The following is a 15,757-nucleotide window of genomic DNA, read 5'->3' on the forward strand; positions in this document are numbered from 1 at the left end:
TTGCAAGCCAGAACATGTTAGTAACTAGTTTTCTTACAAGACTCAAGGGAAGGAGGCTCTTTTATTAATCCTCTTCAACCAGTGACTTCCACAGCATCCCTCGAGCTGTCATAGTTCCACCATTCACATCACCTACAGCAGCTACACTGCTTCTCAGTCAATTCTGACCAAATGAAGGACAAAAGCTCTCCTATTTATCCTATGCTTCAAGGCTTCATGCCAGCGTTGTATCTCTCTCTAACAGAATTAAGTGATCAGCAGTTTTGCTGTCTTCCTGTGTTGTCAGAGCAATCATTCTTTAAATTCTTTTTGGTCAAATTCCAATTCATCTCACTAAAACACTCCATAAATCCTCTTCGCAAATTGGACTGGGGAAGACTTCCAGCCTGTTCACAGTTACAAAAGGATGTTTTCTTTTGCTGTGCACTGGTAAGCAATTACGGTCTCATATCAGGAGCACCTACAGTTCAGGGGCAGATGAAACGATTCTGACATAATGACCAGAGTATTTGCATGTGAAGTATCTGCAAGCTGTTTGCAATCCCGTAGTGTAAAGGAAACATTAATTTAGAGCATAAAAAAAGAGTGGCAATTCGATGTTCCTAGAAGGAAATCAACTTCATGAAATGGAGAAAAAGGCTGACTAAGATGGATATATAATACAGACTGGTTTAAGTGACTAATACATTGACAAATTAGATTATTCTGAGCTGAGAACTCAACAGGAGACATTTATCACTTCTGAACACGTGTGAACACTTTTCCCTTTCTTTTTCAGGACCGGATTACAGTGCTGGGTTATGTTGATCCTGCTTTTGAAACTTTTCAATCATTGTGCTTGTTTGTTTCCAATAGATCTTCCCACCCCCACACTCAGTTTGCGTAACCAAGGACAACACAACTCCCACTTGGAATCCAAAAACAAGGGATTGCATTTGACAGCCTTCTCCTGAAGCAAAAAAACCCTCTTATTCTTTTGTGGTTTCAGGGAGTGAACCAGTAAACTGATGAGACAAGTTTCAAGTAGCACCACCCTAGAAGCAGCTTGGAAAACTCTGCTGGTGTCTCTTTCTCAAAAGCTGTTTTCCAAAGAAATGTCAGCTCTCATTTCCTTACCTCCACAGTATTCCTGGGGTTGCTGTTCTCATAGGGCTTGCTCTTGGGTGGAGGGGGAGGTGGGGTGCTCTGTAAGCCAGCACTCGCCAGTCCATCAGCTTGCAAGGAGGGAAAACCTAGAAGCAACAACAGTAATGAGAAGAGACATTCAAGGAGGTGGAAAAGGAACGGGAAATGGGATTGGCCATGTAGAATTTTAAGCACAAGATATTAAATGAATCTCTCTTTTGATCTGCTAACAGTTCTCTGCTTTAGCAGCTAAACCTGAATGGGTATGTCAGAGCAGGGGCACAGTTGGATCTCCCTTAAGTTCCAAATGCCCAGAAGAGTTCTATCTTCATCCAATGAATCTAAGCTTATGTGAAAAATGCATGCCTGAGAGAAAATTGAATCCATTATCACATCTGCAATGTTCAGTGGGGTTTCCTTTCAGCCTGGGCCTCAACCTGAGAATTCACTTTGATTTTAACTCCAGTTGATGGAGCAGATAAGGACCAAACTTCAGAAGAACTCCTGGGAAGCTGTCCTGCTACTGAAGGCAACTAAAACCGCTTGCTAAGTACAAGAGTGAGGTTTCAAATTCCTTTCTTCCTACAGTATTCCTGCATTTGTTTGTGTTTCTGGTTGTCTCCCCACTCCATCCCAGTCTGATCTGTATTTTTTGGTTTTAATCCTCTCACAACAGTTTTAGGCTAGTTCAGTTCATATTCTATGCTGGATTCTGAATTACATCCATATAGGAGGAAGGACAGCCAGGTTCTACGTATGAACTTCAAACAGAGCAGCAGAGTGAGAAAGGCAACAGCAAGCAAGGAAGTTGCCAGTGGTGACACCACAGTTGTATTTTTACCTTAGCCATACTGATCTGTTGTTTCAGAAGTACCTACAGAGCTTGCTGGATATGCTAGGAAGGGAAAACTCATTTTGCTAATGATAAACTCCATCTCTTTTAGGTGTCACATTTATCAGCTGAACTTCCAAGCTGCAGAGCAGCTTCTCCTGAAACTTTCTGCCATATGATGGGAGTTACTGGTCATGAAATACCAAAGCCCTCAGGGCTTGCTGAGAAAATTCAGCCATAAAGCTGATGCGAAATACCATGCTGGATTGATGCAGTTCCATCCAGTGAATCCACAGGAGATGCTCCTCTAGTCAATGCAAGTCAATACAGGAGGAAACAAGTAAGAAATTGAAAAATTGTTCTCTGGAGTTCATCTGATATACTGATTGTAACGAGTGATATGTAAGTCACAAGTATGACTGTAGTGCCTTTGATATCACTGCCAAATCCTGTTATCTGACAAAAATGTCTGCAAATATTAGCAGCCCAGAGTCACTTTCTGTGAAGTACTGCAGAGCAGTTCCTTCCTCCCTCCCCAGTAAGGTTACCTCAGCAAATAAATAGTAATTCCTACTACTGCCCTGAAGGATGTGGCAATTGCTCTGTAACAGAACTTACTTTGGGTTCTTGGGGTTTTGGGAGTGATGGGTGGTGGGCTTCGAGGTGTTGATTGCTGGAGCGAGGAACCCTGAAGCAAAGTCAGTCTGTTGTCTCCTAATTGCAGACTCTTTGGCCTTTGTGCTTTTCCTGACATGCCCTGGTTGAAACAGAGAGTAAACAAACCCCTTAGAAGTCAGCAAGGTTGCTGCACACGCATGGGATAATCAGACCTGTCACAGAGGCATCAACATGCTCCAGAAAAGCCATGCAGGGAGAGAAAGGTGCACTCAGGTGAAACGTTAAGAGCGAAAGCATTGCACAGGCTGAGCCATGTCAAAAGGCATTCACTGTGCTCCTGTGACACATCCAGTGCTCTGTGGGACCTTACTAACTGCGTAGCAATAGTAAACTGCTTTTAAGGACCTTAGTGTATTAACTGAGAAGGGAAGACGTCAGCTTCCCTGACTGAAGGAATCAGCCTGAAGAACTGTTGCATTTGACCTGCAGTTCTGTGAACAGATCTGAAGGGGAGTAAGTCTTTCCAAGAAGAAAACACAGATGAAATTTGGGTGCAAGTTGGGACCATTGGTATCATCTAGCTCCTTAGGGCTGTGAAACACGACTATTTCAGGGACTTGGGAGATGTTGTCCCAGTTCCTTCCAGTGCCACATATGTCCTCTGTGCTCTTCATTCAAATAATGAGGCCATCTGAATACGGTCCCCAGAGTCCAATGTTCAAATATTATGGTCCTTTTAAATATTAGTTTATTGCTTTACAGGGAAGGCTGTTCACACACGTAATTAAACTCACTGGCTCTTTGAGAGATCAATTCTCCATCACTGAGCAGTTCAGTGTTTCTCACTGCACAGGAGGGACCACACACTGGTGTGGTGAACATAAAACTTATAAAGACCAAAGCTGCTGGACACACCACAAGCCTTTGGTTCCTTCTGGCTTTCTAGCTCTAAAGCAGCTTGGTCAAGAGCTGTATAAAATCAGTCTGTCCAAATCTTGTGCTGCACTATGCAGCTCTGAACAGACCAGCTATAAACACCAGCTTTTGATGTACTTCGCAATGTTCTTCAGCATGAACACAACCCTTGACTGCTCATTCAGCTGACCACACATGGAATGTGGCCTTGGAAATACGGGGGGAGAAGGGAGGGTGGGTGTTTATTTTGCATCTCTCAGCTCTCTGCAATGCAAAGCCCTGGACAGACATGCCTCAGTGCCCTACTGAACTGGTCGATACCGTGGGCCTTCCCCCAGATCTTTTCCCTCTAGTTTTACTGTATCAAGTGATCAGCAGCTGATATCACAGTTTGTGGGTTAAACCCACGGAATTCAAGGGCAGCTCTTCCAGAGGCAGAAGGCCAGGTCTCATAAACCACTAACATTTACAACTGCATGTTTTCCTCTGGGGTTGAAAGCTGTCAATACCAAACGACATGATTCTAGAACCACCTTCCCCCTTCTTATAAATATTCTGCAGGCTCCAAGTGCTGGCAGCATCACTCAGATTTGATGAGAATTCCTGAATATATAGCAGCATAACCTGTTCCTGCCGGATTCAGCTGAGGTCTTGGGAGAAAAGGGGAAATAGAAGAACTTGTGTTTTCTCATTGTTTACACTGCCTGTGTTAAGTCAAATTAGTATCACTGAACCACCAGGTTAAATACCCAGATGCCCAGTTCTCCCATACTCTCTGACAGGGTAACATAGTCTTTGCATCAATCAAGATAATACTCCAAGGTCAAACAACTCTACTTCTGGGCTGAAACATATCCGTTTGTATTAGGTGTTCATTCTAAATCTCACTGTCAACCTTAATGCCAAACAGCTTCCAACATATTCCCCATTACTACACTCCTGTGGGGATATAGATTCTCTTTTCTTCCTCTTGCAAATAATTTGCTCGAGGAGTAAACACTCCTGCCCTCCCACAGGAGGGCTGCAGCAGAGTACACACTGGAAGAACCAGTTTTTCCAAGTCCCAAGCTGGTGACCTAAGTACCAGACCTTCTTTTTACAACTCCCCAATCTATCAAACTGATCTTCACCTTGCAGTACGTTTGACGAGTGCAGTGGTGCTGACTGACAGCAGCTGAACATCTGGTTTGACAGCTGGATTTTTTGAGTGGGCTCACAGTGTCTGCTTGCTCCAACAAAACCAGAACAATTCTACGTGGTGCTGAGTGCATCACACAGTCCTCCGCTCCTACAAGAACTGAGGGCACTGAGCACCTAGATGAAACATCAGTGCCTCATGCTTCCAGTGTGTGCCTTAAGGCAAACTGCAGTTGGCTCTGTGACACAAGTTTTCCACATAAAGAAAAAGCAAGAATGACTCAGATGACCAAAGCTTTTGGTATGTGAACCCCTCCCACTATTTAATGAAGTTCCCAATGACAAGCATGGCTGATGGAAACACTAAAAGCTCCTGCTAGGGATTTTGTTATTGCTGGCTTTTAAAGGTTTTTTTACCATTTTGGAAGTCAGTTCCATTTCTGGCTCCTTCTCTACAATAACCTGAGACTTGCTAATACTCCACTCCTTCCGCTTCAGTTTGCTAATCCGGTTATCACCATCATCTTTCACAGGCAGTTCCTCAGCTCTGGAAGCTGTTGATATTCTTCTCTCCAAGAGAGGTTCCAGAATAGATCTGTGGCCCACATCGAGAGTGAAAAAACATGAAACATTAATCCATCAGACATGTAAAGTGCTGTCTGTCACAAGCTGTGATCTCTTAGTTTGAATAACAGATTACTGCAAAAAACTGAGTTCTGACCAAAGCATTTTCAGTGAGATTTGTGCTCCTAAGTTCCTCTAGCTATTTTGAGTATCATGTCCTATGTACAAGATAAAGTGTGATCTACTTGTAGAGCAGATAAAACGTTCAGCATAAAATACCAGACCTGCACTTTATGCTGAACCCTGCCACCGAGTCCGCTGTGTGACCTTGAGCAAGTCACCCAGACCCCCTAGTTATCAAAGATGCAAACTAAATGTACAGAGAAGTGACATTAGGAAATCTTTCCATGTGTGGCAGCTACAAATAGGGAGGTGGAACAAGCACCATACGACTATGCACCTCTTTGCAGATCACATCAAACTAAATTACCTTGTAGTATCTTACAGCTCTGTTTCCCAGCATTCCTGCGGAAGAAATATAGTGTGCATCTGAAATACACTGCCTCCATCCCTATTCAGTATCATATAGATAACTGGGACTTCAGAAACAGTCAATCCCCAGAACTATCCTTAGCTGTGCTTCAAACCCCCTATCTGTAAATGGGAATAACAACATTAGCCTCCATTTAAAGTTTTACATGTGTAAGAATTCCCATTGTGTACGGAATAAATCTTCATTTTAAGAGCAATAATTCTGGCAAAGGCATATCCCCACTCAAGTAAATCATATGTAGAAGCTGATGATTACTAACCCATCTGAACCTGGTCTGGAAGAAGTGCTATCAGACGATGTGGAAGATGAAGAGATCACAGAAGATGCCACAGATGTCACAGAGAGTCGTCTCAGCGTGGAGGACATGATATAGGGCAACACCACAGAGCCTGACCTGCTCTGCTTCCTTTCGGTGAGGGAGGGAGGCTGCAGACAAACATGCCTGTGATAAGCCATATAACACTAACTCGCAAGTGGGAAAGGGGAGAGTTGTGTTTCTTTAAGGCAGAACACTAAACAAGTAGGTATGCTTACCAAAGTGATCACACCATACTGCTTCTCCACCTTCTTCTTCAGCTCCTTGAAGCAGGCTGTCAGTCTGTCATGCAGAGGCTTCAGCTGCTCTGTCAGCTTCTCACCATGGATCCTGATCCCTTCTGCCAACAGTGGCATCTGAAAGGAGGAATAAAAAGAAGCTACAAAAGGACAAATCAGCTCTCCTGTTCCAGGAAGGAATTTTCTATGTATGTTCCACATCTCAGATACACTTAAACGACATAAATCAATGCTCTTTGAGTTTGCAGAGGCAAAAAAAGCAGCCACACAGTAAGGAAGCTCAGCTACTGACTTGTATCTTGACTGTGTTCAAGAAACATGAACACTTTCCCCACCTACACCTATGGTTCTCTCTTCCCCACTCAGATTCCATATTCTGCTTTAGAAACCAGAACATGTTAAATATTGGAGTATCACTTCTTAGCCTCTGAAGCTGTGTGACTGTGTGGTAGCTTTAACTGGGCCCTGATGTGTGGGAATATGTCGGGATGCAATTTGCATTGCAAGAAAACAGGGCAGTTTTCATTGCTATGCAGGTCGAGAGAGACAGCATTCAATGCTCAGACTGACAGAACATCAGGTCTGATGATTTCCTGAAGAGGTAAAAGCTATTTTGTTACACTCAAGGGGGAAAAATCTAAGCCACATTGGCAACTATTTTAGAATAGTATTTTAGAGCAACACAAGGCACATGGAAGACTCTAGGCCACGATTTTAGAATACAGCAGCTTCCAGATTGTTCTTATAGCATTTATCTCCATTACCTCTCCAAAACAATGATGCTGGAAAAACAACTGCACATAGAGTGCTCCCACTTCTTTCCCACTACAATACCTGTAGAGCAATTAGTTGCTTGAGCAGTTCAATTTTATCTTGATCTTCGGGATGTTCTTGAAGATACCTCTCTGTGAAAAAGGCCTGAAAGCAGAGAGAGAAAATGAGACAGACGCTACATTGCTTTCGCTGTTAACTCTAAGTGAAAGATCCCTGTACCTTAAAAGCAATTCATTGCCATTATTCCTCATATTAAAGACAAATTTTGCCCTGACACAAAGCTGAGGGGCAAAGAACCGTGGTTATTTGTTGAGAACTGGGAACAAAAGAGACATTTTTGTTGTTTAATAAAAAAACCTACTAATTTTTTCAGTGAAACACGGGTATGCAAAAAAGCCACTTCATCGCAAATGTTTTCTTCGGTTCCAATTCCTTCTCATAAAACAGCACTGATTTGAATAACCCACGTTACATCACTTGTTGCACAAGTGCAAGTTGCAGATCCAGTCTCTTGAGTTCTCACTTTCTAAAGTCTCTTTCGTTTTTAGCACTCCGTGACCTACAGCACATGACACGCCAACAACCTCAGCAGCAGAGAGGTGAACAGGGCATCTCCCGCCTGCAATTTCCTTAAGCTCTATGATTTAAGCCCTTAAGTACAATATTATCACATGGGGCTTGTCACAAAGACTCCGTGGAAATACAGGCTGCGTTGAGATTTTTGACTCATGGTTTGATTCAACAAAGCACCTTTAGTCTATGCTTCTTATGTGTTTAACCTTTAATCAACAGAATCTGGTCTCGGTTTCAAGTTGAACAAACACAAGTACACTTCCCTGGATTGAAGCCTTAAAATTGTGCCAAGTCCCATTAAGTGCATTGAAAATGTATCACGATTCCTGGTCAGGAGAAATTCATTTTTCTTTTTGCTAGATAAAACCCCTCATAATTTTTCATTTGGTCTGAAAACACGTCTCTGATCTACTTCAGCCTCTACAGATATTTCTTAGCTCTGTGTTCCATTAACTGGACCGTATGCACAAGTGTTTATAGGCCTAGAGGTATGATTCTGCAAAAGGCTGATGTTAAGAGGAGGTTAGCCTCTGGAAGGACTGCTGGGTAGGTCCCGGAGGATTATTCTTGAAAGTGTTTAATTATTGCAAGAAGAAAGTGCATGTTAGAAACACAGACTTTGGCTTTTGGCTACAACGAAACAATTAAAACTCAAGATTTTAGCCGCCCACAAAAGCCAAATGTTCTGTACTGATCTTCAGCTGAAATAGGAAAATATGAAGCAGAAAAATGAGTATTTCCAGATGTGGTTCAGATACTTCGTGTTTCCTCGTTTTAACTGCTTTCCCACTTTCGTAATTCTAAACTTTATGTCAACCTTAATTCATAAAATGGGAGGATTTAGGGCCAAATTCAGCCCTGGCAAAGCATATGCAACTCCTCTGGAATCAGCAGAGTTAGACCCTCTCCCATTTAACTTTTGCACTTCATTTCATGTGACTTGAACACATCTGAGTAGAATTAAACGTGTTTTAACACCATCCACTCAGTTTATGGAAATAAGCAGTGTGTTTTGTGCTGGGAATACCATCATCAGATACTGGGAGTAAACACCTTAAGTTAAACATCACGAACAGAGAAGAACGTACATTGTTCAACTGAAGTCAACTGAATCACAGAATAAACCTGGATAGGAAATACTGCTTTTTTCCTGAAATATCTGCTCTTTGCTGCAAGACTCCAAAGACATATTATCTGCTGGAAAGAGAAATCCTCATTTGCCTCACCACTCTATATTAGTACAACGGAGAAACACGAGCTCTATTGCTTTCCTTTGTTACCTGGGCTGTGCATTGGGCTGACCAAGCACCTCAATGCCCCCATGAGGTAGGATCACGTTATTATCACTGCCATAAATGAGGCCCAAAAGAGCTGGATCATTCATTTCTGTGCCAATGCACAGCACTAAAACTAAGCACTAAAGATGTGGATGTTTCCCACCAGGTAGTCTAGGGGAAATCTCTCATCTTTGTTCTTTTCTCCTCTTCTTTGAGCTCTGAACACACAGATACAGCTACAGAATGCACTAAGTCAGAGTAGTAGCTGAAAACTGAACTTGAAATTTCCCACAGAATCATGGAATCAACTAGGCTGGAAAAGACCTTTAAGAACATGAAGTCCAACCTGTACCCCAGGACTGCCAAGTCCACCACTAAACCATGTCACTAAAGGCTTCAATCCAGGTCTTCAACACCGCAGAGGTCAACAGGCTGAGCTACAGATAAAGCAAAAAAAGACCTTTTCATAGTTGGTATATCCCCCCATCACTGCTGGGTCCACAATCCCATTCAGGAGCATAGAGAGAGGATGCACAGGAAGACTCCGGTCCCAGACATGCTGCTGCACAATGTTGCTGATTTTCTCATTGGTTAGCTCCATTGTTTCTATGGCATTCTCCAAGGGGCTGATCTCTTCCTATGTCAAGAAGAAACAGAAAAAACCTTCACTTGCCTCCACTTAATATGAAGTTAAGTAACTCCTCGTACATGAATGGCAGCCTAACAGTTTCCAGCAGAGGATTTTGGACTCCCTGTGCTATCCTGGCATTCAGAGATGAATGCAAGAATGATCTTACACCTCAACCTGAAGGAACAACAGTTTAGGACTTGGCTGCTGACTGTGGACTATGCTATAGAAGTGACCACTCTCCCAAGCATTATACAGTCAATGCAGAACTTTGCTGCCTTGGGTAGTGCTGTCTGCAGAATGGCATAAAAAGACAAGCACATGAAAGAATGCAGGCATTTGCTTTTATCTGAAGCAGAAGTTATTGGTGCACCACATTCAACAGTGGAAGGACTACTACTCCTCACTGTTGCAAGACTCTTTGCTTCATGAAAGATATAGAAGGGATTAGACCCAACCCATGTGCAGAACTCACCGTCGTAATCTGTTTGACTTCAAACCACTTGAGGATGCCTGGAAATGAATATGCTGTTGTGTAGGTTGTCCTTTCTATCCACATGTTCTAGTTAAAGAAGGAAAAAAAAAATCCAAGATGTAAGGAAAATATTGGTCTTGCAATTTAATTCTCTTCTGCAGCAGAGCACAGAGCCAAGCTTCCAGGCTTAGCTGGCAGGACTTACACAATGATTCTGGGGTGGAACCCAGGATTTTTTGCAAGAAATACCAGCTCTATTTCAATGGTATCAACATTAGCAGCAGTAGGCTGTTACCCTCCATGTGGACTGCTACTATGGCATATTTAGTGAGAGTTATATGCAACATGCCCAAACACTGCACATGAGCAACACTACACCTCACAGGCAGCAAGGACAAAGGTGATGACACCACACCTAAGGCTCACTCTCCACTTCAAACCTTAGAAGTTGGCCTGAAGTTGAACTGATCCATCACGGTTAGAGGCTGGCCTCCCTATGGATGGCTACATTAGTCACAGCACAATATTTATGATTCTAGATCAAGGATTTGAATGTTACAACTTCAGCTGTGGAGCCCCTTGACATTATCACATTGGCTTTATGTGGAGATTGCCACGTGAAGTACAGCCCTTTGTTTCTCCTGTATTTTTAATACCAAAACTCCACTGCCCAGGTGGAGGGGGAAAAGTGACAGTGCTGCTCAAAATGCCACCAACAAAATAAATGCATAGAACTGTTTTCTCATAGCTCAGACATTCAAGACAACTGGCACCAAAAGCAAAGGACTCACAGCAAACTCGTTGTCTGGATCTTTTTCTCCTTTCCTGACTGGTCGGGAGTGTGTGAACTGCTGCACCTCGTTTGCTCTGTAGTAGCTAGAAAGAAGCAGAGTAAATGGTGAGTTTTCTCACCTCCCATCCTCCTTACATAAATGTTCTGTTTCCTCTTAAAACCAACCAAGTTTAAACTGGACTGTGAAACAAATTTACACAAGACACAAAGGCACCTCCTCCTCTGTGCCTGGGCTATTTGAGACAAATACAGAGGAAATGTTGAGGGAAAAGGAAAAGAAATTACTTTAAGATCTGTTCAGGAACAGGTTTATCTTTATAATTAGGTGGCAGGTTCATCACAGGCTTCACAATAAAGCATTGCACATCTGAGCAGCAGTTAAGGATGAAAAACTATGAACCCTTTTGACAAAACAGGAGAGGGAGGGAAATACCTTCCCTGTTTTCATCAAATGTCAGACTTCTCAACAATTCCCTGTGCTCTTGTCACATTTGAAGAAGAATACTTCCTAGTTCATCAACAACCATAGGCATTCTATTGCTTCTCGTATTTGTGTGCTACTTGTGAACTAAAAGCCACAAAGATAAGGGCTGTACAAATACTTCCAACTATTGAAATTCCCTGGCGAGATGCTTGGGAAGCCTGGGTGTTACTGATTTCTGCTCTGCAGACAGGAAACAAGATTCTGTCCTAGGTTCTGTAATGGATGCATCTGCCTCTCTTCTCTCCCTCAGCACCCCATGGTTATTAGTCGGATTCTTCCAGTACAGCGAAGCTGCTCCTCCCTCCCTCCCACTTTTTAGATGGCTAAAGCTAACTGAAGAAAGGAGGCTGGTCTGAATCAGTGAATATCTACTTCATCTTCAGCTTTTACACCTGTGAACCATGACAGATAGTAAAAATACATTAGTAATAGTATCCCTAAGCACAACAGCTTAACAATGTTGTTCCTCCAGAGTGGAATTGAAGGCTTTACAGAAGTAAAAACCTGTATGGAAAAGTAAAGCATGAACAATTTGACTCTCATTCATAGATTATTCCTGTGAATCACTTGTCAATTGCACCCTGAAGTGGCAGTGTTTTACTGGTGGGCAGGGTAGCCCTATACATCCTTTATTTCACTGAGGGTAGTTCTGAACAGTATTTGGAAAGCAAAGGCAAGGTCCTTCTGCCCACACTGATGAGCCAGCTGGATACCAGCCAAATCAGAACCCAAACCCACAGAGCCACATTAGATCAAGCACTGAGCCCAAGCTAATATATTCCTTCTCTCAGGAGAGCTTATTAGCTTGGGCTTCATGCCATGCCAAGTGTGCTATACGGCTTCTAGTTCAGAACTGGTGAAAGACTCATGCTTAGGTGGGTAGGCATTCCCTGAGATGGTGTAGAGCCCACTTGGTATCTCCAGTACACTATTCTGAAACAATCGAAGGAAGAATGAGACATTTTATCATAAAAGAGTGAGAAAAGACTCTAAGCAAAAAAGAGCCTGAGACAAAGGAGGTTAAAAAAGCATGAAATTAAACCACAGAGCAGAGCCACCAACGCCTGCCTAACATAACAAGAGATTTGGGCACTCGAACTCCTCATCTTTTCAGAAGGTGTTTGTAAGAGTCCGAGAAGAACCTGTACCAAATCCAAACTATGCAGCTGCTCCCCTTTATAATGGGGCTATGCCAAGGACCCGGAACCAAACACCCCCAAACTTTTGGAAGAGTTCAGATCTGGATCCAAATTTTGCAGTTCAGGTTCATCTTGAGCCAAAACCGTTAGAACAAACACAAACAGATGCTAAGGAAGTAGTTGAAACAAAGCAGCAATAGAAGAGGCATTTTTTGATACCAAGTTTGGTCTTGAATGACTTTTAATTTCCTATGTGGATTTAGTGCTTGGCAGGCTTATTGCAAGGGAAGCATCTGGTATCACTGCTTGAGTTGTGCTTTTGTGCACAGACCTTTAAGGCCAAAATGGACCATCAGATTCTCTAGTCTGGCCTGTGTAACACTGGCCTGTATAACACAGGCTGGAAGCCCGGAAACTTGGTTGTTACTGATACACATCTTCCAGGAGCACACCTCCTGTCAACTGGAAGTCACGAACAAGAATCTTGCTAGGCTGTACTTGGTCATGCTCACAATCAGGAGAAAGAGGATCTTAAGCCTTAAGTGTGTGCTGGGACACACAGGTTGGAGTTCCACCAGCATAATGAAAAAATGGTAATAATAAAATCTTTAAAAGTGCTGTTCATCCAACAACTTCCACCAGCAAAATCACGTCACACTTCTTACAAAATGGCTTTGAGGGAATCAAAAATCAAACCAAAACCAAACCAAACCAACAGCTACTTCATAAATGCTAGTTCACTGCAAGCAAGAAGAGAACATACTTCCACCTACTTTATATCTCACTTTCACTGCCTGTATTTCACCTCTTTAACCTAGAAGGACCAAACTGGACCACACCTATCCTACAGTAGTGAATATCACCTGCCTGAGAAGAAGGCACAAGAAATCCTGACCTGCCATTTGTTAAGGTTTCATCCTAACAGCCATTTGTTTAATTCTGACAATATCAAGCTGTCTCTTTTTTCCAGTATGTTTTAAGTTCAGTACTGAAGTTCTGGATAGTCTTATTTTCATGCCCACTCCCTGCCTTCTAGGTCCCCCTGGTGCAGTAAGTTCCTTGCTTATCATTGTTGTTTACCCATTTTAGGAATTGGTCATTCTAGGCAAGAGACAAACCATGAATGTGCCAAAATGTATCAGAACCAAAAGATACACTGTTTAGGAGAAGACTTGATCTCTTCTCCTGGAGGAGCAGTGCTGGTCATCTTCTCAGCACTAGGGAACTGGGTCAGTAGCTTCAGGTTGAAGTCCTCCCTTCGTTCATACTCTTTGCCACGGTAGATAAAAATCTTATTCTGTGGGTAGCAGAAGAAAAGGAGAATTAACACGAAACAAAGCCATGAGCAAGAGCTTTCTAAACACACACAGAGAATCTCAGATCTAGTTTATATGAAGGGTTGTCTCCTGGCCCAACAAACAACCAGAATACGTGAGAAGAAACACAGGCTGGAGTGAGAACAGGAGCAAAGCCCTGCAATGGCAACCTCATATTTGTCTAGAAAATGTTCCACACACAAGTGTTACTGACCACGTTCATCCTTTCTAGCACTCAAGCACATTCAACACATGAACTCTCAGTCAGGGGGGCTGATTTTAAGGAAGATAACATGTGTGGTTTCTGGAAGGGATGGATTCAAAGCCATGACCTGGAGATGAAAGCCTCCGGTGCCATCCGGTAACACAGTTCCAAGTTAACATATTTCTTTTTTATTAAGCTTGGCTTCCGTTTAAGGCCAACAACTTCTAACAACTCCAGCCTGAAAATGTGAATGTTCCTTCATTTTAAATCATAATCAGGAATATTTTCTAGTGTGCTGCACCCTGCCCATCTGACTCACTTTGGCTGGATGCTTGTATTATAGCTAGCATAGATCCAGCAATGCTTAGCAGCAATCTCAAACAGGAAGCACCTTTGCATTTTAATCGTTCTGCGTGGGACAAACTCTCACTAATGTGCTTGAGCGCTGAAATGATCCATGTCCTGAAAATAAGGTTGATTCAGGCTGAAAAGCAACAGGATAAATTCTTTACAAGCTACACATTTTCTAATGGCAACAGTCATATTTCTGAGGAAGCCTATAGGGCACAAATACAAAAAGTAGATTCTGTTGAAGTCCTTATAAGAATAGCACTCACCTACCAAACCCTACTGCAACACACTACCCTTATTAAAGGTGGTAACACAAGAAGATCTGGTCTCTTACTTGTCTTTTTTTATATACTGAAGTATTTTTAAATACTTAAGGGATTTCTCTCCTGCAACGTCATTCAAAGGAAAAGGAGTTTGGCAGCTTGGAAGCTCTGCAAAAGTACTTTTAGGGTACCCACCACTCCAGAACGTGAGTGCTGAAGAATTCTTACCCGGAGGAAAGAGGGGAAACCCTGACCATAGTACCCAACAGCGAAGTACTCTGGCTGAGGCCTCATTGCCTTCATGATGTGCTCGTAAAAGGTAGCTCGTTTTTTCTGAAAAAGAAAAGAATACCCCACCATTTTCCCTTTGGAGCATTCAGGGACACCACCAGACTGGAGCAACGTTCCCAGTGACAACTCCTGATCTATCAGTTCTCCCCTCCAGAACACGTTTTACAATCGTGTTTTGATACAGTGTCTCATACTTATCCATTTACTTGGTTAAATATTTGGTTTTTCTGGGCCAGAATCAACTTCATTTCCTGGTGTGCAGACATGAGAGCAGTGCCATGGCTTTTAGGACACCAGGAGGATACTTGAAATCCTGAACTACAGCAGCACGAATTAAAAATAAATATGTTCTGAAACCGAGCAGACACAAATGGTGACAAATGTCAGAGAACTGGCAGAAAGAAAACCGGGCAGATGATTCTCATATGAAAGAACATAAAGACCATCTGGTTTGACATCTTTAACCGCTAAAAAACATCACTCAGAACCAAGATGATTCTATAGTGCTGTGTTCATACACAGTAGTTTTACCACAGAAATAACAAGGTGATGAGATTTATGGAGGCTGAAAATAAACCGTGCAAATGTTACCTTATGTGATTAACACCAAAAATGCTAAACATCTGCATATGATATTGTCATGCTAATTACAAGGGCAAAAAACCACACACTGAAGAAAGAATATGAAAACATTCCTCTAATATTAAGCTTTACAAAACCGTGGAGATTATGTTGGTTTGTTTGTCATAGAATCATGGTTTGGGGTTGAAAAGGGCCTTAAGACCATCCAGTGCCAACCCTCTGCCATGGGCAGGGGCACCTCACCCTAGACCATGTCACCCAAAGCTCTGTCCAACCTGGTCTTGAACACTGCCAGGGATAGAGCATT

At 42.6% G+C, this 15,757-nt stretch overlaps 1 protein-coding gene across 4 annotated transcripts in view; it reads right to left on the reverse strand.

The window, feature by feature from the left end:
• DOCK5 (dedicator of cytokinesis 5) overlaps positions 1-15,757 on the reverse strand; it is a 115,720-nt gene that overhangs the window by 4,416 nt on the left and 95,547 nt on the right. For 2 of the 4 annotated variants that reach the window (XM_030509919.1, XM_030509918.1), the window contains 12 exons: positions 14,806-14,910; positions 13,598-13,739; positions 11,105-11,186; positions 10,818-10,902; positions 10,027-10,113; positions 9,384-9,560; positions 7,134-7,217; positions 6,279-6,416; positions 6,004-6,170; positions 5,045-5,222; positions 2,576-2,714; positions 1,117-1,232 (listed from right to left, as the gene is read on the reverse strand). In XM_030509919.1, the coding sequence (XP_030365779.1) occupies positions 1,117-1,232; positions 2,576-2,714; positions 5,045-5,222; positions 6,004-6,170; positions 6,279-6,416; positions 7,134-7,217; positions 9,384-9,560; positions 10,027-10,113; positions 10,818-10,902; positions 11,105-11,186; positions 13,598-13,739; positions 14,806-14,910 (1,500 nt within the window). Of the gene's footprint in view, positions 1-1,116; positions 1,233-2,575; positions 2,715-5,044; positions 5,223-6,003; positions 6,171-6,278; positions 6,417-7,133; positions 7,218-9,383; positions 9,561-10,026; positions 10,114-10,817; positions 10,903-11,104; positions 11,187-13,597; positions 13,740-14,805; positions 14,911-15,757 lie in introns of those variants that run through there. The other 2 variants (XR_004390009.1, XR_004390008.1) reach the window with 1 other exon arrangement.

The sequence above is a fragment of the Strigops habroptila genome, chromosome 21, assembly GCF_004027225.2.
Source record: "Strigops habroptila isolate Jane chromosome 21, bStrHab1.2.pri, whole genome shotgun sequence".
Lineage (NCBI taxonomy): Eukaryota > Metazoa > Chordata > Aves > Psittaciformes > Psittacidae > Strigops > Strigops habroptila.